The sequence below is a fragment of the Sturnira hondurensis genome, unplaced genomic scaffold, assembly GCF_014824575.4.
Source record: "Sturnira hondurensis isolate 20B ecotype Veracruz unplaced genomic scaffold, ASM1482457v3 Scaffold0008992, whole genome shotgun sequence".
In the NCBI taxonomy this organism is placed as follows: Eukaryota; Metazoa; Chordata; class Mammalia; order Chiroptera; family Phyllostomidae; genus Sturnira; species Sturnira hondurensis.
This window is the reverse complement of record NW_028081623.1, coordinates 1,554,339-1,582,024: the sequence shown is the minus strand read 5'-3', so window position 1 is coordinate 1,582,024 and position 27,686 is coordinate 1,554,339. Positions and strand designations below refer to the sequence as shown.

General features: G+C 37.7%; 1 protein-coding gene across 10 annotated transcripts in view; it reads right to left on the bottom strand.

Moving 5' to 3' along the window:
* The window catches only part of CADPS2 (calcium dependent secretion activator 2), a 618,469-nt gene that overhangs the window by 336,850 nt on the left and 253,933 nt on the right, over positions 1-27,686 (bottom strand). For all 10 annotated transcript variants that reach the window (XM_037056497.1, XM_037056495.1, XM_037056499.1 and 7 more), the window contains exons 5-6: positions 25,798-26,034; positions 12,554-12,675 (exon numbers count right to left, since the gene is read on the bottom strand). In XM_037056497.1, coding sequence (XP_036912392.1) covers positions 12,554-12,675; positions 25,798-26,034 — 359 coding nt within the window. The remainder of the gene's footprint in view (positions 1-12,553; positions 12,676-25,797; positions 26,035-27,686) is intronic.

Genomic DNA, 27,686 nt, shown 5'->3' with positions numbered 1-27,686 from the left:
AATAAATGAATTTGGCATAACAGCGGGATACAAAGTTAATATCCAGAAATCAAAGGCATTTTTGTATACCAACAATGAAGCAGCAGAAGCAGAAATCAGGAAAAAAATCCCATTCGATATAGCAAAAAGAAAAATAAAATATCTGGGAATAAACCTAACCAAGGAGGTAAAAGACCTGTATGCAGAAAACTACACAACACTGAAGAAAGAAATCAAGGAAGACACAAATAAATGGAAACATATACCGTGTTCATGGATTGGAAGAATTAACATCATCAAAATGTCCATACTACCCAAAGCAATTTACAGATTCAATGCAATACCTATTAAAGTACCAATGGCGTATTTCACAGACATAGAACAAACACTTCAAAAATTTATATGGAACCAGAAAAGACCCCGAATAGCTGCTGCAATTTTGAGAAAGAAGAACAAAGTAGGAGGGATCACAATACCTGATATCAAACTGTATTACAAGGCCACTGTAATCAAAACAGCCTGGTACTGGCACAAAAACAGGCACATAGACCAATGGAATAGAACAGAGAGCCCAGAAATAAACCCAACTCTCTACAGTCAATTAATATTCGACAAAGGGGGCAATAACATAAAATGGAGTAAAGACAGCCTTTTCAACAAATGGTGTTGGGAGAACTGGACAGCTACATGCAAAAAAATGAAACTTGAGCACCAACTTACACCATACACCAAAATAAATTCAAGGTGGATAAAAGACTTAAATATAAGCCGTGAAACCATTAAAACCCTAGAGGAGAGCCTTGGCAAGAAAATCTCAGATATTCCACGCAGCAATATTTTTACTGATACGTCCCCTAGAGCAAGGAACATAAAGGAAAGAATAAACAAATGGGATCTCATCAAAATTAAAAGCTTCTGCATGGCTAAGGAAAACAGTATCAAGATACAAAGAGAAGCAACAGCTTGGGAAAACATATTTGCCAATGATACCTCAGATAAGGGTTTAATCTCCAAAATATACAAAGAACTCATTCGGCTCCACTCAAAGAAGACAAGCAACCCAATCAAAAAATGGGCAGAGGACTTGAACAGACATTTCTCCAAGGAGGACATACAGAGAATCCAGAGACACATGAAAAGATGCTCGATATCACTAGCTATCAGAGAGATGCAAATTAAAACCGCAATGAGATACCACTTAACACCAGTCAGATTGGCTATCATAAACAAAGAAACAAACAACAAGTGCTGGAGAGGTTGTGGGGAAAAGGGGACTCTAGTTCACTGTTGGTGGGATTGCAGACTGGTACAACCACTATGGAAAACAGTATGGAATTTTCTAAGAAAACTAAAAATGAACGTACCTTTTGACCCAGCAATTCCACTCTTGGGAGTATATCCTAAGAACCCTGAAACACCAATCCAAAAGAACCTATGCACCCCGATGTTCATAGCAGCACAATTTACGATAGCCAAGAGTTGGAAGCAGCCTAGATGCCCATCGGTAAATGACTGGATCAAAAAACTATGGTACATTTACACAATGGAATTCTATGCCGCAGAAAGGAAGAAGGAACTACTACCCTTTGTAACATCATGGATGGAACTGGAAAGCATTATGCTGAGCGAAATAAGCCAGGCGGTGAAAGACAAATATCATATGATCTCACTGTTAACAGGATTCTAAACAAACCAAACAAGCAAGCAAAATATGACCAATGACACTCAAATATGGAACAGGCTGACAGGGTCCAGAGGGCAGAGGGGAGAGAATCATAGGGGAAAAGGGAATGGATTCACATGAACAAGTATAAAGGACACATGGACAATAACTAGGGGTGGGGGGTGGAAAAGAGAGGGAGGCGGGGAGCATGGGGTGGGGGGCGGGCAGGGTTGGGAATATAAAACAGAAACCTGTACATGAACAAGAATTAAATAAAAATTATATTAAAAAAAACTAATTCTGACATTACTATATTAAAATGAAAACTAATATGTTTTTACAAAGCATGGTTAGCTTCTCTCAGTTTATATGCAGTCTGTATTTAATCTCTCTCAAACCCTGTTCCAGTAGCTAATCATTCTCATAAGCTTTCCATTTGTGCCTGCAATACTCTTTCAATAGTTCGACAGATTATTAAAATTCAGGTTAGAACTTAAAGTTTCTGGAAATGCGTACTGATGCCAGCATTCCCATCATTTTCATGAGTAGAAGAATGTCCTGTCCTAATATCTGTAAATATATTTCTGTATTGATGCACTTCATCAGTTTTTCTTATGGCTTCTTGCCTTTCTATTTTATTACTTTGAAGGGTGTGGGGACTAAAGAACCAATTAACCTTCAAATGTCTTTAATAAAATAGTACTATGGGACAAAAGAGATACAGAGGATGTAGCAAAAAACAGCAATGCCTCCTGTGATTTTGTTTTTCATTGCGGTAATACTATTTAACATGAGACCTATCCTCTTAGTAAACTTTTAAAAAAGAGTTATGAGTATTAAGATCTTTTATTATCTACTTTTATTGGTTTTATTTTTTCTAAACCTATTTCTGTTTATTTATTTATTTTTATTGTTGTTGAAATACAGTTGTCTCCAAAACTTTTAGCTGTACAATACAGATTGTTAACTACAGACACAGTGTTGTATGGATCTCTAGAATTTACTCACCTTGCATAATTGAAATTTTATACTCATTGAAGACAACTCCCCATTCCCCCTTCCCCTAGTCCCTGGTTTGTTTCTAACAACTAATTTCCTTGCTTTTATTTCATCAGTACCAAGATCTACCTGGGCACTCCATAAGATATTATTAGCTCTTGTGTTTTAGGCATTCAAAGGATGCCCATCATCTGTAGGGAAAGTGTGTTAAAGATCAGTACATGTGAGATTGGTACATGTACAAATGTACAACACGATGTTCTGAAATGATTATCACACTCAAATTCTATCTATTTTAAAAATCACTTAGATATTGAAATGATAATATTTTAGATATATTGGATTAAATAAAACATTCAAATTTAAAAAAACTGTCCAATCTACCACATACCATAGTTATCTTTGTCATGTGTGGGTAGTGAAAGCATGTGGGATCTAGTTACCCTCTTAGCAGATTTCAAGTATGCAGTACATTTTATAAACTGTAGCCACCACACTGACCATTACATCTTTAGGACTTGTAACTCAGAGTTTGCACCCTTTGATAACTCTCTCCTCTCTGTCCCCACCCTTAGCTCTGGTAACCACCATTCTTTTGCTATTGAGTTTGACTTCATTTGTTTATTTGTTTTTAGGTTCCTTGTACAAGTGAGATCATGTATTATTTGTTTTTTATGTGTTTGTTCGTTTGCTTGCTTGCTTGCTTTATTTCACTTAGCATGATGACTTTAGGTCTATCTATATCGTGGCAAATGACAGAACCAAGTTTTTGTTTTGGTGGCTTTATTTATTTATTTTTTACTTACAAATTTATTTGGGTGACATTGGTTAATAAAATATAGTTTTCAAGTATACAGTTCTGTAATACATCATCTATATATTTATTATGTGTTTAGCACCCAAAGTCAGACCTTCTATCTCCATATATTTGATCCCCTTTAATCTTTACTAACTCCTTCTGGTAACTTTCCCTCTGGTAACCACTATACTGCTGTCTGTATCTATGAGTTTCTGTTTGTCTTATTTGTTCTTTTGTTGCTTTCGATTTTATAACCCACATGTGAGGGATATTATGTGGTTCTTGACTTTTTCCACATGTGATACCATGACCACATGGCCCGTCTGTGGTCCCTCTGCCACCAGCTTGTCATTGTCCTTGCTAACCCTCCAATTCCTTTCAGATGGTATCATTAAAGGTATAGGCTAAAAATAAAATAATGAAATGTCTGTAAACGGTAAAAAAAAAGCTACAAAAGTGTTGTAATAATGCCTCTGTAATGCATGCTAGAGAACAAATCTTTTCACAATTGACTGAGAAACTATGAAACAATGACTTAAAAATCCATAAAAAGAGTTTTCTTCATAAATAAAAAATGTAGTTTATCTACATTCCCTTCCCTATATTAAAAAAATCAAAACTAAAACCAAAACGTAAACAGATGACCTCACTATCATTTTTACAGATCAAACTTATCTATAAATACCACCCCAGTTTCTATATTCAAAGCTGTGTATTATCTCACATGCTATTTTCACCTAGTTGCTGGCAGGAGCTCCGAGGTACAGGAATAAAGGAGGTGATGGCTAGAAATCTTGATTAAATTTATTGGAAATATGGACTAAATAAGGTACTTCAATTAGTATCAGAAAGAAGGATGAACTGGTCTCCACCAAAGCACAAACTGTTGAAGCAATACAATTTAGAAAATGTGTCCAAGGCATAATTCACTATGATGATGGAGGAGATGAACCTCTTTCCTGTTGTGCCAGATGACAAGAGAAAAGTAACCACGCTGCTGAAAAACTACAGTCGGTCAGCATTCGGAAGATACACTTTTGAGGTCATCTGCCCTGGGATATGATGATAAATACATCTTTTAATTTATTTTAAAACTTAACTGTTTTCATGAGTTAATGCAGATAAGGTATTTTAGCCAAACTTCGTTGTGGTAGAGTAATAAAGAATACTGGAGGTTTATTGTAATATCTTCTGTCTGACTTCTCGGCATTTTAATTCATTTTAATCCTCCACATAGAGATTTCTATTATCAAAACAGTGACCAGAGGGGAGAGGGGAGGGAATTTCAAGGGAAATAGGGGAGGGATTTAGAGGAACCTATATAAAGGATACATGGACAACAACTGAGAAGGGTGGAAATGGGAGGGGGGGAGCATGGGGGTGTGATGGGATGGGAGTAATAGAAAACTGTACTTGAAAAATAATTAAATAAAAAAATTGGAAAAAATGCCTTTATGAGTGTATTATGAGGCTATCAGAAACTAAATGAGAACCATCCTATGAAAACTTTTATTATCTGTGAAAAGTCAGTGTTAAAATAACACAACTACTTCTATAAAAGTTAATTCATTAGATTGACCAAATATTAAGAATCAATTAAAGAAAATATTTTGTAGGAATTATGCTAAGTTAAAAAAGCCCAATACAAAAGACTACATGTTGCATGATTTCATTTATATAAAATGAACAGAAAAAAAAATACAGAGCTAGAAAGCATGAGTGCCTTCCTATAACTGTGAGTTGGAGCATGAATAGACTGCAAATGGGCATGAGGGAACTTTTTAAGTGATAATGTTTTAATTTTTTTTGCCTTTTATTATCATAGTTCAGTTATAGTTGCCCTGCCTTTTCCCCCCACTGCTCAACACCTAACCCATCTGCCCCCTCCCACAGTCAATTCCCCCCTCTGTCCGTGCCCATAAATCCTCTATTCATGTTCTTTTGCTTGCTTCTTGCCCATTATCTTTCATCCATTATCCTCCTCCCCATTTCCCTCTGGTCACACTGCCAGTTTGTTCTTTATTTCCAAGTCTCTGGTTCTATTTTTCTCATTTGTTTGTTTTGTTGATTAGGTTCCAATTATAGGTGAGATCATATGGTATTTGTCTTTCACCGTCTGGCTTATTTGAAGTGATATGTTTTAAAACTGTATTGTGATGGTAGAGGAACAGTGCATAAATTTATTAAAAACACCTAAATTACAATGGAAGAATTTTATGCTACATAAATTATTTTGCAACAAAACTTTTCAAGGAGATTCTGCAGAAAATAGCATGACATTAAGATTCTTAGAGCATGTGCATTCCCCTCAAGATCTCATGAAATACTAATAGGGCTGTGTTTGTGTCCCCCCCAAATCCACATATCGAGCCCGTAATTCTCAGTGTGATGGTATTTGGAGGTGGGGCCTGTGGGGGTAATTGTATTTGGTTGAGGTCACGGGTATGAAGCCCCCATGACGGGATTGTGTCCTGATAAGGGAAGAAAAAACACGAGCTCTGTCTCTGGAATATGTGAGCAAGAAGGTGGCCGTCTGAAAAACCAGGAGAAAAGCCCTCAAAAAGAACCTGAAGATGCTGGACCCTGATATCAGACTTCCTGCCTCCATAACTGTAAGAAATAAACATTTGTTGTTTAAGCCATCTACTCTATGCTATTCTTACTGGAGCAGCCAAAACTGAGAAATGGGGTGCTGCTGCAACAAATACCTAAAAATGTGGAAGTGGCTCTGGAACTGGATAATGGGTCTAGGGTGGAAGAATTTTGAGGTGCACACTAAAAAAAGGCAGTATTGCAATAAAAGGGCTTTCAAAGGCAATTCTGGCAAAGGCTCAGAAAATGGTGGAAATATGAGCAGTAAAAGTCATTTTGATGAGGTTTCTCTTAGACAGAAAGGAGAAACTTGTTACTGAAAATGGGAAGAAAAGCATTCCATCCTTGTTATCAAGTGGCAAAAAGCCTAGCTGAACTGTGTGTTCTAGTGTTTTGCGAAAAGCTGCAGTTGCCAGCATGAAATTGGACATTTAACTGAGGAAAGTTCTATGTTAAATGTTGAAAGAGTAGCCTGATTCTTTCTGAATGTTTATAGTAAAGTTCAAGAAGAAAGAAATGACTAAAGACAGAATTCCTGAGCAAAAAGAAAACAGATTGAGAAGATTTTGAAAATTCTTAGCTGTCCACATCACAAAACATTAGAGAGTGTGTTCTAGAGAAAACACTTAGGGTATGTCAAGCCAATCACTGATACGGAGATTAGTACAGGCATGAACCACAGACATAATCAACCACTGAATGGGAATGGAAGAAAATAGAAACAAGAAGAAATGAAAAAAGGCTGCCAAACTACTTAGCACCTACAGGACTGGACAAGAGATTCAGTTGTGAACACACGCTATTCTTCAAAACAAGGTGTTTCAGATGCCATCAAGGCTGCCACTCTCAGCACAAGCCCACAGCACACAGGGAAGGGCTGTCTCCACCACAGTTTCAAAGGGAAGGACCTCTGCTGAACAGAGCCCTGTGTTTGGGAGTAACACCTTGGTTCCAACATGCCAGATGACTGCTGCCCAGGGCTGCAGGGGCACAAAGCCACCTGGCAAAGGCTCTCATCTGGCAAAGCCACCAGGGCACAACAGCCCACCCAACAGAGCCACAAGGGGGGAAACCACTTCAGTGAGTCTGGAAGTCAAAGCATGAAGCCAAAAAGAATTATGCTTGGTTCTAGACAACATGATGGTGAAGGCAAATGCAGGACTCACATTTTCCCACAACCACATCAGAATTACAATTAAATTACAGAATAACCATCAGTGAGAACCCTTTGAAATTTAGTTGAATGGAAGTCCTACAACTAAGTTTATAAACAAGAAGTCAGTTCAAGGCTGGTAAGAGGAGCAGAGATGCAGAATAGGCCTGTCCCACACCCACGTGTGGCAGATAAAAATCAGGAGGGACATCTCAGCTGCAGAGGTTCCCCCTGAGGAGTCAGGAGCCCCAGCCTCACACCAGGTTCTGCTGCCAGGGTTCAAGTGCCAGGAAGAGAAGTCCTCATAACTTCTGACTTTAAAAATCAGTGGGGATTGTGTTTGAATGAGTCATAAGAGAGGAGGGGTTACTTCTGGAGTCTCATGAAGTTTCTATTGAAGGACCCATGCACAGGCATTTACTTGGACTCCACTTACTTGGACTCACTCCTGAGCTCCAGCGTGGGGGCAGCAGATTGAAAGACAACAGAGACATACAGGGAGGAACTGAATTATCCTGCATCAGGGCAAGAGGTGGAGGTGTGCTTTTCCCCAGACACAATTACTGGCAGAGGTCGCTATTTCTTCTTCTTCTTTTTTAAAAGATTTACTTATTTATTTATCTTTAGAGGGTAAAGGAAGGAGAGAGGGAGAGAAACATCAATGTGTAGTTGCCTTTTGTGTACCCCCTGATGGGAACTGGCCTGCAACCCAGGTATGTGCCCTGACTGGGAATTGAACTGTGGTCTAGTGGTTCACAGGCCCGTGCTCAGTTCACTAAGCTACACCAGCCAGGGTGAGGTCACTATTTCTTTAATGAGCCCTTCTATGACAGAGTCAGCAGGTAGGCGCCATGTCTGAGTCACCAGGCTAGGGTGAAAAGTAGCAACCCAACCAGTATTAGCCTGGTGATTCCCTGAGACTCTGTCCCAAACAACTTGCTGGCCAACCCAAGCTGTTTTCAGTAGCTTTTCTATATGAATGGCCCATTTTGGCTCCTGCTTGACTTTCTTACATCTCTCAAACAAGCAGCACCTGACCTCTGCATGCTCCATCCTTACCCAGGCCCAGCACTGGTGGCAGCTGGCCTTGGTTTGCTCACCTGGGCACCTCCAAGCCCAACACAAGTAGCAACCATCTGCAGATCGCCTTGTAGTTTATGCCAAGAGGCCCTGGGAAGAACAGTTGGCTGTTGCCTCTAGCTTATACCTCCCAGGAGGCTCCAGAGCCAGCACACTCACTGGACAGCCTCAGATAATGTCAAAGCACCACCAAATACCTCCACAAACGACACACTCAAGGGGAAGACTCAGAGGGCACTAGAGCCCCACTGAAGTGAAGTCATGTTCCTTGGGGTGTGCCTCTACACAGCTGATTATTCCTGCTGGCTGAAGCCAGTCTTTGCAGCCTGGGAGAAGTACCAGCTCTACCTTATACATAGGAACAAACACAGAGAGGCTGCCAAAATGAGGAGGAAAATAAACATGTTTCAAAGGAAAGAACAGATCAAAACCCCCCAAAAGGAATGAAACAAAATTCAACAATATAACAAAGGACATGGAAACTATAAAAACAAACCAGTCAGAAATGAAGGATATACTTACTAACTAAAATGAAGGATAAATTACAAGGAATCAACAACATAAAAAATGAAGCCAAGAGTCAAATCAGAAATTTGGAATATCAGGGAGCAAAAAATAACTAATCAGAATAGCAAAAAGATAAAATAATTTAAAAATGAGAATAGAATAAGGAGCACCTGTCCCAGCCTCACGTAGGCCAATGTTTGCATCATGGGGATGTCAGAAGAAGACAGAGAGCAAGACATTGAAAACCTATTTGAAAAAATGACAGAAAACTTCACTAATCTGGTGGCATTCAAGTCCAAGAAATACAGATAGTCCCAAACCAGATGAACCAAAAGAGGCCTACACACAATTAAAATGTCAAAGATTAAAGATGGAGAGAATCTTAAAACAAGCAATAGAAAGCACTTAGCTTCCTACAAGTGAGCTCCCATAGGCTGTCAACTGATTTCTGAAAAGAAACTTTGCAGGCCAGAAGGGAGTGGCAAGAAATATTCAAAGTGATAAAAAGTAAGGACCTACAACCAGCAAAGCTATCATTTAGAATCAAAGGAAAGATAAAAAGCTTCCCAGACAAGAAAAAGCCAAAGGAGTTCATTACTACCAAATCAGTATTACTTAAATCTTAAAAGGTTTTCTTTAAGAAGAAGGGGAATAAAGATAAAAATTATGAAAAAATAGGAACAATAAAATGACAATAAATACAAACCAATAATTGACTCTAAAAAACAAAATAAATAAACAAGCAGAACAGAAACAAAGTCATAGGTTCAGAGAACATTTTGAATGTTGTCAGATGGGAGAGTGGAGGGGTGGGTGAAAAAGGTGAGGAGATTAAGAAGTACAAATCGGTCATTACAGAATAGTCATGGGGATGTAAAGTACAGCATAAGGAATATAGCCAATAACATTCTAATAACTGTTTATGGTGTTAGATGGGTTCAAGACTTATTGGGATGATCACTTAGTAAGTTATAAAATGTCTAATTACTAGGGTATAAACCTGAAACTAATATAATATTGTATGTCAACTGTAATTGGAAAATACAAAATGATTTTTAAAAAAAGAGAATGAATCCTGAATCAAAATAACCTTTAAAAAGCAGGACATAGTTGGTAAACTCACTTCTGAGTAATTAAGATAATGTGATATTAGCACCCTGGCTGGTGTAGCTCAGTGGACTGAGCGTGGGCCTGTGAACCACATGATCACTGTTTGATTCCCAGTCAGGGCACATGCCTGGGTTGCAGGCCAGTTCCCATCAGGGGATGCACAAGAGGCAACCATACATTGATATTTCTCTCCTTCTCTCCTTCCTTCCCCTCTAAAGATAAATAAATAAAATATTTAAAAAAAGATAATGTGATATTAGCATAAAGATATTTTATATGCATGAATGGAATAGAATTGAGAGTCTAGAAATAAACACAAGTATCTATGATTTCAAAGGGGGTATCAAGAACATTAATGGGGAAGGAATAATTTCTTCAATAAATGGTGCTGGGACAACTGATTATAACACACAAAAGAAGGAAGGTGGACCCTTACATCAGATCATGTACAAACATAAGTATAAACCTTTGTGACCTTGGATTTGACAGTGGATTTTTAGATATGATACAAAAGCACAAGCAACAGAAAAATACATAAATCGGACTTAATCAAAATTTTAAAACTTTGTGTTTCAAAAACAATATATAAAGACAGTGAAAATACCCTTGATATGAATAGAACATTTGAAAACATTATGCCAATCACAAAAGAGCATATATTATATGACCCCATTTTTGTAAAAATGTCCAGAATAGATGAATCTATAGAGAAAGTCAATTAGTAGTTGCTTAAGGCTGGGGTGATTTGAAGTCGATAAGTAAAGGGTACAGAGTTCTTTGTAAGCAGTAAATATCTTCTAAAATCGACTATGGTTACACAATTCTGTGATTAATATATACTACAATACTAAAATAGCTGATTTAAAAATATATTATTATTCTATTACAGTCGTCCCTTTGCCCGCCCCCTCCAGGTCCAACCCCAGCTCCCACAGTCAGTCTCCATGCTATTGTCCACGTCCACGTGTCATTGATACATGTTCTTTGACTAGTCCCTTCCCCTCCTTTCCACCATTACTCTCTCTCCCACACCTCTGGTCACTGTCAGTCTGAAATAGCTGATCTTTAAGATAAACACACACCAAACCTCTCCCTTGACTCCCTACGTCCTTCTCTCTCTCACAGCCTCTTCATGAGAGGCTTCAACCTCTTCAAAGAGCTGTTTATCCTCATTGTTTTCCCTTTAGTGTCACATTGTGAATCAACTTCCTATGACTGCTGGAATAAATACTACACTCTTAAATGTTTTCTATGGCTAAATCATAAAAACAAGTCAAGCAGTTGAATTAATAAATCCTGAATGCATACTACTAGCTACTAGGATACAAGATCATGTAGGACAAGATCCCTCCTCTCAAGTGAAAACGCAGTATCAAATAAACAGATGAGACACACAGTTGTCTAAACACTAAAAAGTGATGAGCTAGTCAACCTGTTTCCCATTGGGTTAACTAAAGGGGAGGGTTGTTCTCAGAAAGTAAGCTTTAGTTGAAATTCTCAATACTAAGGACCCAGCCAGCCAAAGACAAAAGGGAAGGTGACTGCAGGCAGAGGGAAAAGCAAGTGGAATGATTAAAATAAGTTGATGCATTTGAGGAACTGCATGAAGTCCAGGGTGGCTGAACAGTGATTGGACCAGGGGAAGAAAAGGACAAGGCAAGGGCCCAGAGACAATGAGATTGACTGGCCAGGTGCAAGCCTGTAGGGGTGTATAAGGCAGGGTAAGAAATTTCAACTTGCTTCTTCTCAACCCCTTAATACTCTGTACAACCCCTTAATACATCTCTCCTCTTAATTCAGTCCTCTGTATCCACCCCTTAGACTGTGCCTGCCATAAGGAAAATTAGTTTCTTGTTCATTTCCATCTTCAGGGACTAACTACTGCCCACCCAGGATCTCAACAGAAATTTCCCAAATAAATAGGCCCCATATATAGATGCTATGATAAAGTAAAAAAAATCCTAAATCCTGTAAGCCCTGCAAGAGATTTTTAATAAAGTTTAAATGATAGAAAGAAAAGTTCTTTTTAAAGATAGTGAAGGCCAAGCAAGTTTCATTTGAATTCCTTAGGCCAGTCTGGTTATTTCCACCAGAAACTAAGTTTCCCAAATTTAAATCAGCTAAACAGAACATCTTCTAAATTTAAACTCATTTCCAGAATTTGAAACATAAAACTGCAAGCAAAGAACAGCTTTTTTATCTCTGATTACTGCACAGGAGTTATTAACAGCTAACTCAAGCCATCTCCTAAACTATTCCCAGTCACTGTGCAGAATCATGTTCTTTTCCTCAACTTCACCAAAGAGCTATAACATACAGAAATAGAAATGCTATTAGGTTACAATTCTACTAAGTGAAATAGGATCTAGCACTATCTTTTAAATAACATACAATGATGACACATGGTATCCTTATTAATTACTTACATTTTATTGCCTACTAATTAAGTTCGCATTTGCAAACTGGGTTTTCTGTTTGTACTAACACGGGATTCTGCCACAATTCTTATTATAACATTATTATCCAGAAAGCCACACATTGATTCTAACACAACTGAGACAAAGCTAACCAAGTATCATTTCAGAGTGTCAAACCATATAACTGCAAATAAATAAAGCACGCTTCTTTGGGAGAAAAAAAATTCAAAAAACATGTTTTTCAGCTGGCTTACTGTGGTCTTGAGGCTTCTGCCTGGTCTGTCTGCAGTTTTTCTCCTCCTTCCACTTCCATTGTGCAGTAAACAATTCGATTGGGAGCGACTGACTTCAAACCTTGCACTTCCATTATGACAATCTAAAAGATAAGAAAAATTCTAAATGACATGTCAAGTTGACAACTGGTAGCTAGAGAGAGAGACAGCAGCATAAACTATAACTGGATAGACCAATTGAAAAAATTATCTAGTAACATAAATGGAATTTTGTTTTCCTAAGAATCCACATCTATTCATGTTAGGGATAATAAAAAACACTATGAGCAAGTCTGGTATCTGAACAAATAGCTTCTGACAGCGATTAAAGTAAGGTTATAGTCTCTAAATTTATCCCCTAAAGAATTGAGTGAAATTTAAACTCAGATCTTTAAACAATTATGGCAACTTTTTATGAAGTAAAGCAAAATTACAAATGAACATTCAGTACATTTGATGAGGAATGCACACTGAGTTTCACACAAAGTGTTGTAATACTTATTACAAACAAAACTGTCACCATCCGACCAATTCATTGTCATCCATATGCGACAGCATCAGAAATCTCCTGTACTCACTTAGATTAGATGACTGTTTATAAAAGAATTTTTTAAAGAAAATTGAACTGATTATTGAGAGAAAGATGGTGGCAGAGTAGGACAAAGGATTCCACTTCCCCCCACGCTCAGGAGAAAAACCTGGCTGATCTGCAGAGGAGCACAGCAAATAGCCAACGGGGAAATAGCCAGCATATAGGAAAATAGGACTCTAGAAATTGGAGTGGACACTGAATGACCAGATGGTGAGGAGATGGCTGCAGGTCAATAAGCTCTGAGGGAACAGCACAGAGGCCGCAGGCCGAGGCTGCCGCCTCCACCAGGCCATGCCAGGGCCTGGGCCAGTCAGCCTCAGACTCTGGGAGCCTAGGCTAGCAGCAAGGTCCTTGGGAGAAAACCGGGTCATCAGCTCCGTCCCTACCCGACCAGGCACAGTTTGAAAAACGTCAGGAGAGATCTGTTTGCTTAAAGTGACAAAGAGAGGACTGGGCACAAGGAAGCAATCCAGGGCGGGGTGATCACCCCTGGAGTCTGTAGTCACCAGTTTGGGAGAATTGAGTCACCCTTGCATTCCCCCATAGCACTGGGAAAGGTTCGTGCCCAAGCCTTTGGGACCAGGGAAGGGTGGACTGGAGCACGTGCCTGCACCCCAGCCCAGGACTGTGAATACTGGGGAAAGTATGCTCTCAGTGGGGCGCTGGGGAGAGGCACTGGTCTGGATCTTGGGAGAGCACTTGTAAGACCAGCTGAGTCCACCAAGAAGGGAGAAAGGACACACAAATCACCCTCAAACTGCTGCAGATAGTGTGACCAGAAAAAACAGTTTGACCAGCTGGAAACCAACAAGAGGGGTTTTTGGGGTGTGTTTTTTTACTTAAATAATCTTTTATTTTTTAACTTTACTACTGTTTTATCTTTCAATGCTTTTACCCTCTCTCTTGTTTTTTCTTGTTTTATTTCTTCTTCCTCTCTTTCCAAACCTACCACTTTTTCCTTCCTTCTGCTGCCTTTTTTTTCTTTCTTTTTGCCCCACCCAAGTGAGACAAAAGACTTGGAAGGGCGAAAAGACCAGAGCTGGACTCAAAGAGGGGGCATCCCAACAGTAGAGACAGAGAGACAAAATCATTTTGCTATAGCAGAAAAACTACAAGTTACTGCATATTTATATTTTTTCATTATTCTTCCATCTTTTATTTTAATAGTATCTCTGTATTCCTCCTCTTTCTGTATAGTCTTCTTTACCTTGGCTGGATATATTGTATCACTTGACAGGTTTCCCCTGTACCCTCAATCACAGTGCATTATTAAGTTACTGCCTTTTCCTTCCCCTTGCCCAATTAGCACACTATTGAAGGTCCGATACTCCTTAATCTTGGTATATCATACATTCTGTCATATGACTGTGGCTCTAATATTATTGTAAATAATAGCTGTTACGTACTATTGTAAATACTACACAACACCTCCACCCAGATCTTAGCACATTTCAGTTGCCTGAACTATAATACTGTAGTGGTTAACTCTATTCTCTCTCACACTACACCTATTTACCATCCTTTGTTTTCACCTTACCTCAAAATCTGACCTCCCTCAACTTCAGTCCTTTCTAGATGCAAGTCACAAACCTTCCCTCCCCAACGAGAGCCTTATCTTCTTTCCATCCTTTCTAAAAAGTGGCTAGTTGGGTTGAAGATTACAGTTATCCCCATATATAGACAGGGGATTCCCTATCTCTTCCCTACTGGCTGCTACTGTAAATATCATAGAATACTCTCCAGCTGTCATAAACCATTTTACCTTCCTTTCCAACTGATCACACAAAAAAAAGTAGGTTGAAGCGGTGAACACCAGGACACCCATTGGAAGAGAAAACCCAACAACAAAGGAACCACCCACAGATAACAACAGAAGAAGGTGAAGGAAGGACTAGAAACCACACAAACCTCAACCCAAGACCTATCTGGAAATACAACTAAACAGTGGAGAAATTACCCAGGGCAAACAACTGAACAAGAGCAAAAGATAATCCTCAAAGCCCTGTACACGCAGAACAACTAGCTTCAACGCAACTCGCCCTCACAAGCACAACAAATTAAAATGGGTAGTGGACAGAGGGACCATCAGTTGACCATCTGGTAGGAAGGACCCACAAAGGAGAGACCCAGAAACTACAAAAACACAAAGACAAACTCAGAGCCAAAGTAAAGGACAGCCCAAGATCAGTGAGCTGAGGAGATCAGGGAGACTACACCACTGAATCTCACAGGTATTATACCACAGAAGTTCACACTGTAAATCCAGAAAGCCAGGACAGATCAATTTAAGAAGCTGAAGCTAACAAGAAGAGTCTCACAAATGATGAAAAAACAGAAACAACTCCTCAATGAAAAGAAAGGAGGAAGCCTCAGAAAGAATGCTAGATGAAATAGAGGCAAGTCAGCTATCAGACATTGAATTCATAGCACTGTTTATCAGGAAGTTCAAAGAGCTCACAATGAGCTACCAGAAACTACAGGGTAGCTACAATGAACTCACCTCGAACTATATCAACATGAAAAAGATAATAGAAACTATCAGCAAAGACCAAGAAAACGTGAAGAATACAATTTCTGAATTGAAGAACACAGTGGAAGGAATCAAAAGCAGGATCAATGAAGCAGAACATTGGATCAGCGGGTTGGAGGATGAAGTGGGAAAAAAAACTCCCAGAAAGAGTAAGAAAAGGAAAAGAGGCTCAGAAAGAATGAAGAGGGATTAAGAGATATGCAAGATGATATGAAACGTAATAATATTCGAATAATAGGGATACCAGAAGAGGAAGAACAAGAAATAGAAAACCTATTTGAAAAAGTAATGATGGAAAACTTCCCTAATTTGATGGAAAAAAAAAGTCACACAAATCCAGGAAACACAGAGAGTCCCAATCAAGAGGAACCCAAAGAGGCCCACTTCAAGACACATCATCATTAAAATGCCAAAATTTCAAGAAAAGAGAATCTTAATGACAGCAAGGGAGAAACAGAAAGTAACATACAAGGGAGGCTCCAAAAGGTCAGCTGCTGGCTTCCCAATGGAAACGCTCCAAGCAAGAAGAAATATTCCAAGTAATGAGAACCAGAGGCCTGCAACCAAGGCTACTTTACCCACCAAGGCTCTCAAACAAGATACAAGGCTAAATAAAGAGCTTCCAAGATGAAAGAGGTCTAAAACAATATACCTTTACCAAACCAGATCTGTAGGAGATGCTAAAAGGACTGCTCTAAAGAAAGGAAGAAAAAGAGAGAGACAGAGAGGAACACAGGTACAAAAATGGCAATAAATAAGTACCTATGAATAATAAAAACCTTCAACGTAAATGGGTTAAATGCTCCAATCAAAAGACACAGAATAGCTGAATGGATAAGAAAGTATGATCCACACATGTGCTGCCTACAAGACACCCACCTCAGGACAAAAGACCTACACAGACTGAAAGTGAAGGGCTGGAAACAAATTTTCCAAGCAAACGGCCAGGAAAAAAAGCTGAGGTAGCAATACTCATATCAGACAAAACAGACTTCAAAAAAAGGGCTATAAAGAGAGACCCAGGAGGTCACTTCATAATACTCAAGGGAAGAATCCACCAAGAAGACATAAACATTGTAAATATATATGCACCCAACATAGGAGCACCCAAATATATTTAAAAAAATTTAGAGGACTTCAAGAAAGATATTGACAGCAACACAATTATAGTAGGGGATTTTGACACCCCACTGTCAAAAATGGACAGATCTTCCAAACAAAATATCAACAAAAATACTGTGGCATTGAACAACGCCCTAGATGAAATTGACTTAACTGATATAGATAGAGCCCTTCATCCCAAAGAAGCTAAATACACATTCTTTTCAAATGCACATGGAACACCTTCAAAGATAGACCACAAGATAGGACACAAAACAAGCCTCAAGAAATTCAACAAAACTGAAATCATACCAAGCATTTTCTCTGACCACAAGGGACTGAAATTGGAAACCAACCCCCCCAAAAAACCCAAAACACTTAAAGTCATGGAGATTGAATGTCATGCTATTAAACAACAAATGGGTCAAGAATGAAATTAGGGAAGAAATCAAAAACGTTATGGAAACAAATGAAAATGAACTCATGAAAACCCTAAACTTATGGGACACAGCAAAGACAGTCCTGAGAGGGAAGTTCATAACAATACAGACCTACCTAAAACAGATAAAAACATTTCAAACAAACAGCCTAACCCTATGCCTACAAAAACTCAAGGAAAAACACAAAGACAGTGAACAGCAAGTAAAAGGAAGGAAATATCCAAGATTGGAGCAAACCTAAATGATATAGAGACTAAAAGCACAATTCTAAGGATCAATAAATCTAGGAGCTGTTTTTTTGAAAAGATAAACAAATTGACAAGCCTCTTTAAGCAGGCTCATCAAGAAGAGAGAGGACACAAATAAACACAATTGGAAATGAAAGAGGAGAGATTAAAACTGACACCACAGAAATACAAAGAATTGTAAAAAATTACAATGAAGAACTGTATGCCAAGAAATTTGAAAACCTAGGTGAAATGGACAAATTTCTAGAAAAATATAATCTTCCAAAACTCAATGAAGAAGTAGAAAGCCTGAACAGACCAATGTCAGCAGACAAAATCAGAGCAGTAAATCAAAAACCTCCCAACACAGAAAAGCCCTGGACAAGATGGTTTCACAGGAGAATTCTAAAAAGCCTTTAAGGAAGAGCTAACCCCTATTCTTCACAGGCTATTCCGAAAAATCCAAAATGATGGAAGACTCCCAAACTCTTTTTATGAAGCCAGCATCATCCTAATCCCCAAACCAGATAGAGACACAACAAAGAAAGAAAACTAGGCCAATATTGCTGATGAACATAGATGCTAAAATCCTCACCAAAACATTGGCAAATCGCATCCAACAATATATCAAAAAGATCATACACCACGACCAAGTGGGATTCATCCCAGGGATGCAAGGATGGTTTAGCATTCACAAATCAGTAAATGTAATACATCATATAAACAAAAGCAAACACAAAAATCACATGATCATATCAATAGATATAGAAAAAGCTTTTGATAAGGTACAACACCCATTTATGATAAAAAACACTCAGCAAAGTGGGAATGGAGGGAGCATTCCTCAATATAATAAAGGCCATATACGAGAGACCCATAGCCAACATCATACTCAATGGGCAAAAACTAAAAGCTTTTCCACTAAGATCAGGAACAAGACAAGGTTGTCCACTTTCACCACTCCTATTCAATACAGTTATGGAAGTTTTAGCCACAGCGATCAGACAAGAAAAGGAAATAAAAGGCATCCAAATTGGAAAGGAGGAAACAAAACTGGCACTGTTTGCAGATGACATGATAGTTTACATGGAAAATCCTATAGACTCTACCAAAAAACTGCTCAACCTAATAAATGAATTTGGCAAAACAGCAGGATACAAAGTCAATATCCAGAAATCAAAGGCATTTTTGTATACCAACAATAAAACAGCAGAAGCAGAAATCAGGAAAAAAATCCCATTCAATATAACCAAAAGAAAAGTAAAATACCTAGGAATAAACCTATTCAAGAATGTAAAAGACCTGTATGCAGAAAACTACACAACACTTAAGGAAGAAATCAAGGAAGACACAAACAAATGGAAACATATACCATGTTCATGGATTGGAAGAATTAACATCATCAAAATGTCCATACTACCCAAAGCAATTTACAGATTCAATGCAATACCTATTAAGGTACCAATGACGTACTTCACAGACATAGAAGAAACACTTCAAAAATTTATATGGAATCATAAAAGACCCCGAATAGCAGCTGGAATTTTGAGAAAGAAGAACAAAGTAGGAGGGATCACAATACCTGATACCACACTGTATTACAAGACCACTGTAATCAAAACAGCCTGGTACTGGCATAAAAGCAGGCACACAGACCAATGGAACAGAACAGAGAACCTAGAACCCAAGAAATAAACCCAAGTCTAGAAATAAACCCAAGTCTCTACAGTCAATTCATATTTGACAAAGGGGGCAGCAACATAAAATGGAGTAAAAATAGCCTCTTAAACAAATGGTGTTTGTTGGGAGAACTAGACAGCTACGTGCAAAAAAATGAAATTCAAGCACCAACTTACACCATACACCAAAATAAATTCAAGGTGGATAAAAGACTTAATACAAGTTGTGACACCATTAAAATCCTAGAAGAGAACATTGGCAAGAGCATCTCAGCCATTTCACGCAGCAACTTTTTTACTGATATGTCCCCTAGAGGAAGGGACATAAAGAAAAGAATAAACAAATGGGATCTCACCGAAATTAAAAGGTTTTGCATGGCTAAAGAAAACAGTATTAAAATAAAAAGAGAACAAACTGTAGGGGAAAACATATTTGCAAATGATGCCTCAGACAAGGGTTTAATCTCCAAAATATACAAAGAACTTCCATGACTTCACTCTAAGAAGACAATTAAAAAGTGGGCAAAGGACTTGACTAGACATTTCTCCAAGGAGGACATACAGATAATCCAGAGACACATGAAAAGATGTTCAATATCACTAGCTATCAGAGAGATGCAAATTAAAACCACAATGAGATACCACTTTACATTGGTCAGAATGGCCATGAGAAACAAAGCAACAAACAACAAGTGTTGGAGAGGTTGTAGAGAAGAGGGGACCCTAATCCACTGTTGGTGAGATTTCAGACTGGTACAACCACTGTGGAAAACAGCATGGAATTTTTTAAGAAAACTAAAAATGGACCTGCCTTTTGATTCAGCAATTCCACTGCTGGGATTATATCCTATGAACCCTAAAACACCAATCCAAAAGAACCTATATACCCCAATGTTCATAGCAGCACAATTTACAAGAGCCAAGAGCTGGAAGCAACCTAGGTGTCTGTCAGTAAATAAATGGATCAAAAAATTATGGTACATATACACAATGGAATTCTATGCAGCAGAAAGAAAGAAGGAGCTCCTACCCTTTGCAACAGCATGGATGGAAATGGAAAGCATTATTCTGAGTGAAATAAGCCAGGCGGTGAAAGACAAATACCATAGATCTCACCTTTAACAGGAAGTTAAACAACAAAACAAACAAGCAAGCAAAATATAACCAAAGACACTGAAATAGGGAACAGGCTGACAATGACCAGAGGAAAGAGGGGAGTGAATTTCAGGGGAAAAGGGGAAAGATTCACAGGAACAAGTATAAAGGACACATGGACAACAACTAAGGGGGGTGGAAATGAGAGGGAGGTGGGGAGTACTGGGGTGGTGGGCTGGGATGGGAGTAAAAGACAGAAAACTGTACTTGAACAATAATTAAATTTTAAAAATATCAACTATTTAATTTTAATTATTATAAAATAATTTATTAAAGTATTTATGAAAGAGTTTTCTTTATGACCATGTCAGGTAGCTCGGCTGGTTAAAAGAGCATTTCAATACCAAGATTAAAGGTTCAATCCTCGGTCAGTATACAAGAAGCAACCAGTGAATGCACAAATAAGTGGAACAACAAATCATTTCTCCCCGCCCCCTCTCTATTTTATTTCCCCTAATTTCCCTTCACCCTGTTCCACATACAACCTCAATCAGATCAGATCACTTTGTTTCTCACTGGGTGAAACACCTATCAGAGGCTACTGTATGTTTTAAAAATCACAAACTTAGAGTAATCCTATCACTTATGGACCCCTTTTTCTCCATCACCATTTATCCCCCATACCCTCTTCCACCTCCACTCAACCCACCTCTCCAAAATCCACCACAATTACCATACTATTGTCTGTGTCCATGCTACTTAATATTAAACTACACTACAAGACCACAGTAATTGAAACAGCATGGTACTGGCATAAGAAACAGACACACAGTTGAATGAAAAGAATGGAGAGCCTAGAAATAAACCTAAGACTTTATGGTCAACTAATATTTGATAAAGGAGTCAAGAACCTACAATGGGATGAAGATATTCTATTCGATAAATGGTGTTGTGAACACTGGACAGATGTGCAAAAAAATGAAACCAGAACACCTTCTTACACCACACACAAGAAGAATGCACTAAAGACTTAAAAGTTAGACTTGAAGCCATAAAAACCCTAGAATAAAACATAGGCAGTAAAATCATGGACATTTTTCATAGCAATATTTTTTCTGATATATCTCCTCAGTCAAAACAAACAAAAGAAAAAATAAACAAATGGTTCTACATTAATCTAAAAAGTTTTTGCACATCAAAAGAAATCATCAACAAAATGAAAAGTGGGAGAACACTGACATCTGATAAGGGGTGAATGTCCCAAATTTATAAAGAACTGTAAAAACTCAACACACACACACACTAACAAACAATTCAATCAAAAAACAGGCAAAGAACAAAAATAGACACTTATTTAAAGAGGGCATTCAGATGGCCAATAGACATATGAAAAGATGCTCAATGTCACTAATCATCAGAGAAACACAAATTAAAACCACAACCAGATATCACTTCACAGGTACTGAAGATGGTGGTGAGGTAGGAGGGAGCAGATTCCACTTCCCACTGTACAGGGGCAAAACACATAGCTGACCTACTATGTGTTTAGAGGAACAGAGCAAAAAGCAAACAGTACCCCTACATATATGAAGATAGAAGACCAAAAATTGTAGCGGACACTGAAAAACCAGACAGTAAGGAGAGTGTTTCAGGACACTAACGTCTTTGGGATCAGGGCAGTGGGCAGGGTGGTTGCAGCCCCAGGCCCTGTGCACACCCAGTCTGCCACAGGGTCCGTGGGAGAGAGCCCGGTCAGTGGCTCCCTCCCCTGCCAAACAAGGTTTGAGTAGCACCAGGAGAGACCTGGTTGCTCGAAATCGCAGCGAGGGCAGTAAGGATGAAGTGGCAAACACACTGGGGCTGTGAGCACCCACAGAGTCTGTGGACACCAGCTGGGGAGAGCTGAGAATTGGGCCCTGAGGGACCCTGACCCTGATAGTCCCCGTTCTGGTTTGAGAATTGGGCTGTATGAGAGTCCAGGCCTCTATACAGAGCAGGAGGCTTCAGTAGGAGGAATTTCTCAAAAAGAGGTATCACCTCACGCCTGTCACAATGGCTTTCATCAATTAATCAACAAACGATTTTTGGCAAAGAGGTGGAGAAGCGGACCCCTCACGCATTGTTGGTTGGAAAGAAGACTGGTGCAGCCACTGTGGAAAGCAGTATGGAGACACCTCAAAAAATAAAAAAAATAGAACTGTCTTATGACCCAGCAATTCCATTTCCAGGAATTTGTGTGAAGACACCTGAAACACTAATTTGAAAGAATATATGCACCCCTATGTTCATTGCAGCATTATTTACAACGGCCAAGATTTGAAAGCAGCCCAAGTATTCATCAGTAGATGAATGGCTAAAACAGCTATGGTACATTTACACAATGGAATACTACTCAGATGTAAAAGAAAGTTTACCCATTGCACAGCATGGATGGATCTGGTGAACATTATGCTAAGTGAAATAAGCCAGTCAGAGAAAGACAAATACTATATGATTTCACTCACATGTAGAATCTAATGAATAAACTGAATCACCAAGTAAAATAAAGACAGACTCATAGATAAAGAGGAGGCTGACAGTTCTGGGGGAGGGGCTGAGGGAGTGGAGGAATTATTTAAAACAAACAAACAAAAGAACCTATGCTTTTTATGTTTTTATAAAAGGCTGCCAATCTTAAAAGATTCTTGCTGGATGTACACATAAAATATGATTATTTGTTATAGTTTTTTCAAATCAAACTTGAATCATGAAGTTCCCTAAATTCTCAAATTTTAATTTATAAAATATATTTAATGGCATATTAATATATGCACATTCATTTCCAATTAATCTCATGTTGTGTTAGTATAAACAAGATAAATAGCATTCATGCTATGTAGCTACCAAAATCTCCACCAAAGAATCACCTATATCATTTGCTAATCATTTAATACATTATTAAAGTCATAACACTTTTCATAGAGTTGTGATATAAATCTTAAGACTAAGGTCTCAAAGAAAGAAACCATCTTAAAAATAACTTTTTCTTTTCATCTGTGGATACAAGAGAAGTGTCATGTTTATAAATACAAATGCAAACTGCTTTGTTTTTTTTCATAAAAATATATGAGAAACTGATCACCAAAAAAATAAAGGTTAAATTCAAGATCATTCGTTCCTCAACCAAACCTTTTGTAATTTCTTCATACTGAAATGCATAGCAACATATGAATAAAAATAAGGACTTAACTAAAAGCAGGCTAAGAGAATTAATGGAGAATGAATAGATACTGTCTATTACTCATAGTTTATAGATAAACATTTATTTTCCTAGTCTTACTTGAATGTTTAATTTTAACATACTATTGAATGGCTTACTGTTTTTGTGGATCAGCTTATCTCTTGCTTTATTATTCTCTCTGAAGTCTTCATAAATGAAGAGACCTAAAGTAATTTTGTAAGGGTAACTGCTGCTTTTTGATACCATTAAAGTTCCTAATTCAATAAGTATTTATTAAGTTGACTGTGTGCCACAATCTGTTTTTGGCTTTTGTAATGCTTCAATAAACAAAAAAGAAAGAAAAACAAATAAAAAAAACTTTACCTTCCTTCAACTTAGATTCTAAGTAGAAAGAGCCAGATTATGAATAATAAACATAATAAATAACTGAATATGTCAGGTAAGAGCTGTGGCAAAAACATGAAGCTAGGTAAGGGACCAGGTTGTAGTAGGAGAGGGGAGGAGTGGGTAGCAACTTAAAAAGTAAAATTTGAACAGTTTTTCAAATCTGCACTTATTCCTTAGACTGACACTTTAGTTCTTTAACAAGACTCCTTTCTCCACTGGACCAGCTCTAAGCCTGACTGATGATATGTGAGACCCTTACACTGGATTAACTACTTGCCTTTCAGAGTTTCTTACACTAAATGGGCTGGGGAAATTATTCAGTTAAGCTTGGCTGAGGTCATATGCCCTGGGGTATAGAGGGGTACTTACTCTATTCTCTCAGGAGTTCTACAGATAAGTCTGCTCTACATGTGGTTTCAGCTTATTACTGGACATGTACTTTCTGCTTAAAATACTGCGGGTACCAGGGAAAAGATCCCTATTGTGCTGTGGTAGAAAACTGTCTGCCTCTTATGGACATAGCAGTAAAGCATACCAAAACAATTTTATAACCATGTAAGTTTCTCAAACAATGCAAAATCAAGTTTTAAGGTGTATTCTCCTAAGACCATTTTAATGTTAACTAAACAGTGCTGTTTAACATACTGGCAATAAAGTTCAGAATGAAAATTCATAATTTCACTTAAGTACTAACTCACCAGCATAATTTTGTTTACAAAAGAAAAACCAGAATTCATAAGAAGCTAATTTTTTGCGAATATTTGAGATTTTTAAATAGAGAAAACATTTTGAACTGTTTTCAGTTCTGAGTGCTTACAGAAGTAATGGTAGATAGTTGATCATTACTAATGAATGTATAATGAATTAATAGTTGTTCATTATTAATTAATTTAAATGTCAAACATAAAAAGTTATACTATAATTAAATAATTGATTTTGTTTCACATAAAATCTTTAAAAGGGGGAGAAGATTTGCCACTTTACATTTTAGTTAGTAGGAAAGCTGAGGCAGGAATGATAAAGAAATTCACATGTAACATACTATGTGCAGTTTCAAAGTAAACATCCTTAGGTTAAGATGCTAAAGAGGTTGAGAAGAAACCTAGCAGACAGGAGAGCAAGCAGAGAGAGGATGTAACACTGCACCTTGTAACAATGCAAGGAAGGAGCTACAAAGCTTTGATACAATTTTTGAGAGAGCTATAAATTTCAACTTGCTATTGCCAGGGTGTGTGTATATTGTATATGAACGCACAGACATATACGTGGTTTAGTCCATGCACAAAGATTAGCAAAGAAGAAATGTAACCAGTAAGACAGGCTACTGTGGATGTCAGTATCAATGTCTGGCTTCCAGTGATTTGCATGAAAGGCATGAAACTTGGAAGTCTTGAAGAACATAGTTTTAAAGGCATGATATTTATTTTGTTTTTTTATACTATTTATTGTACCTATAATGAAACTGAATGTTCTGAAAAGAAAGAATTCTCTACTTCTCATCATCTGTATGTTCCAATATTGTACAGTACTGCTGGTTTATGTGATTTGACTCTAGAAACATAATCTCATAGAGGAAGTAGATTTAAAAAGAAAGACTAACCGAAAGCTTGAAAGGAGTTCCCAAATCACAGAGTGTGTAGTTATATTTTTCAATCCTACTTCCACCCAAGGGTGTTTTGGTGTTTCCTGCAACAATAAACTTACATCAGCCTAAGCTGACACAAAGAAGACTTGCCTCAAAATTTTTATTATTTTATTATTTAATCCTAATACTGCTGTTATATTTAAAGGGCAGTTTATATTAATTTGCATTCACAACCTGATTGCCTTGCAAATGAAGAATAATTTAACTTCTTCAACTGTTTTTACTCTGAAAGGTTACCACGAAGGTCAGCAAAAACTACTCACAGTCTCATTTATGCTGTCAGAGGTGAGAAGGGGAAAAGGGCACTTACCTCTAAGGTGAATGACAGCACCACATCAGACTTGGAGAGCTGAATCTCATTCTCGTCTCCTATGTCCAAAAATGCCGAATTCTGTGAACGCTTTAGTTTTTGCAGTTTAAATTCTGGACCACCTTTAGAGACTGGAAGGCTTTCCAAATTGGCCATTAGCAAATTCACCGAAGACCGCAACTCTTCTACATACATATTCTCCATTTCTTTTGCTACAAATTTGGGGAAATTTCTTTCCTTGAAAATAAATTTTAAAATGACAATGTTACCCAAGTCATATTTCCAGTTTATCATAAAACATATTTTGTATACATTGATGCTTAGAAATTCTGACACTAGATATAATGCATCTACTTTTTAAAAGCCTCAGGCTTTGGCAATTTTGATGATATCTAATGGTACATTACATAAACTATTGAGGATCATTATGGTATAAAATTAATAACATTTATAGATTTCCACATTAACCTTATCTTTGGAAAGGTATTTGCTTAGGGATAAACAAACTCTGAAAACATACATGTAAGAAGTTTCAATGTACAGATGAATCTTGATCCACTGTTAGCTTTGAAAAGCTTGTGGTACCTGGCCTATAGGAATAATGTTCATTATCTACTGCTTTGATTTTTAGGAATAATATTTTAACAATATCTTTCTTTCCACAAATGTGCATTGTTTGGAGGGTGTGCTTTTAACCCATAATATTAAATAGCAATATAATCATATTTCCAAAATTAGTTAATTTTCAAGTTACACAAATGTGTCTAGATTCCTTTTGTCCTAAATTCAGATTTTTAGTAAAGGTTTAGAAAAATTTAAGTTTAAAGTAGAAAGTCAATTTATGATAAAAGCTCAAAGTGAAAAAAGAAAGTATCGATTTTAAAGATTCTATTTTTTCTGAATTATATGAGCATTGCCACTCAACCAACCTATTTCTGCGATTAGATTTCTGTTTCTTCCACTCAATAAAGAGCACGTTCCAAATACTGATATTTACATAGATACTGAGAGAGATTGCCAAATTACTCTCAGAGAAGATTATACACACTTATATTCCCACAAACAGCAAATGAGGTTTCCTCTGGCTGTTAGCTCTGTTTTTAATCTTTGACAACCTGGCACTTAGCTCTTCCCTCTTAAAGATATCAAAGTTTAATGTAACATAAAAACCACTGTGCAAAACTGGCTGGGGATGGGAGCAAAGCAGCCAACTTTCAAATGATCACTTGCATCCCTGGGATGAATCCCACTTGATCATGGTGTATGATCTTTTTAATGTATTGCTGGATGCAGTTTGCCAATATTTTGTTGAGGATTTTAGCGTCTCAGTTCAATCGGTGATACTGGCCTATAGTTTTCTTTCTTTGTTGTGTCTTTATCTGGCTTTGGGATTAGGATTCATAAAAAGAGGCTGGGTATCTTCCATCATTTTGGATTTTTTGGAATAGTTTGTGAAGGATAGGGGTTAGCTCTTCCTTAAATGTTTTGTAAAATTCTCCTGTGAAACCATCCAGTCCAGGGCTTTTGTGTACCAGGAGTTTTCTAATTACTTCTTTGATTTTGTCAGCTATTATCTGTCTGTTCAGGCTTTCTGCTCCTTCATTCAGTTTCGGGAGATTATATTTTTCTAGAAATTTATCCATTTCACCCAGGTTTTCAAATTTCTTGGCCTATAGTTCTTTGTAGTAATTTCTTACAATTCTTCATATTTCTGGGGTATCAGTTGTAATCTCCCCTCTCCCATTTCTGATTGTGTTTATTTGAGTCCTTTCTCTTTTTTCTTGATGGGTCTGTTTAAAGGCTTGCCAATTTTGTTTATCTTTTTAAAAAACCAGATCCTGGAGTTATTGATCCTCAGAACCAACTATATGGGAAAACATACTTGCTAA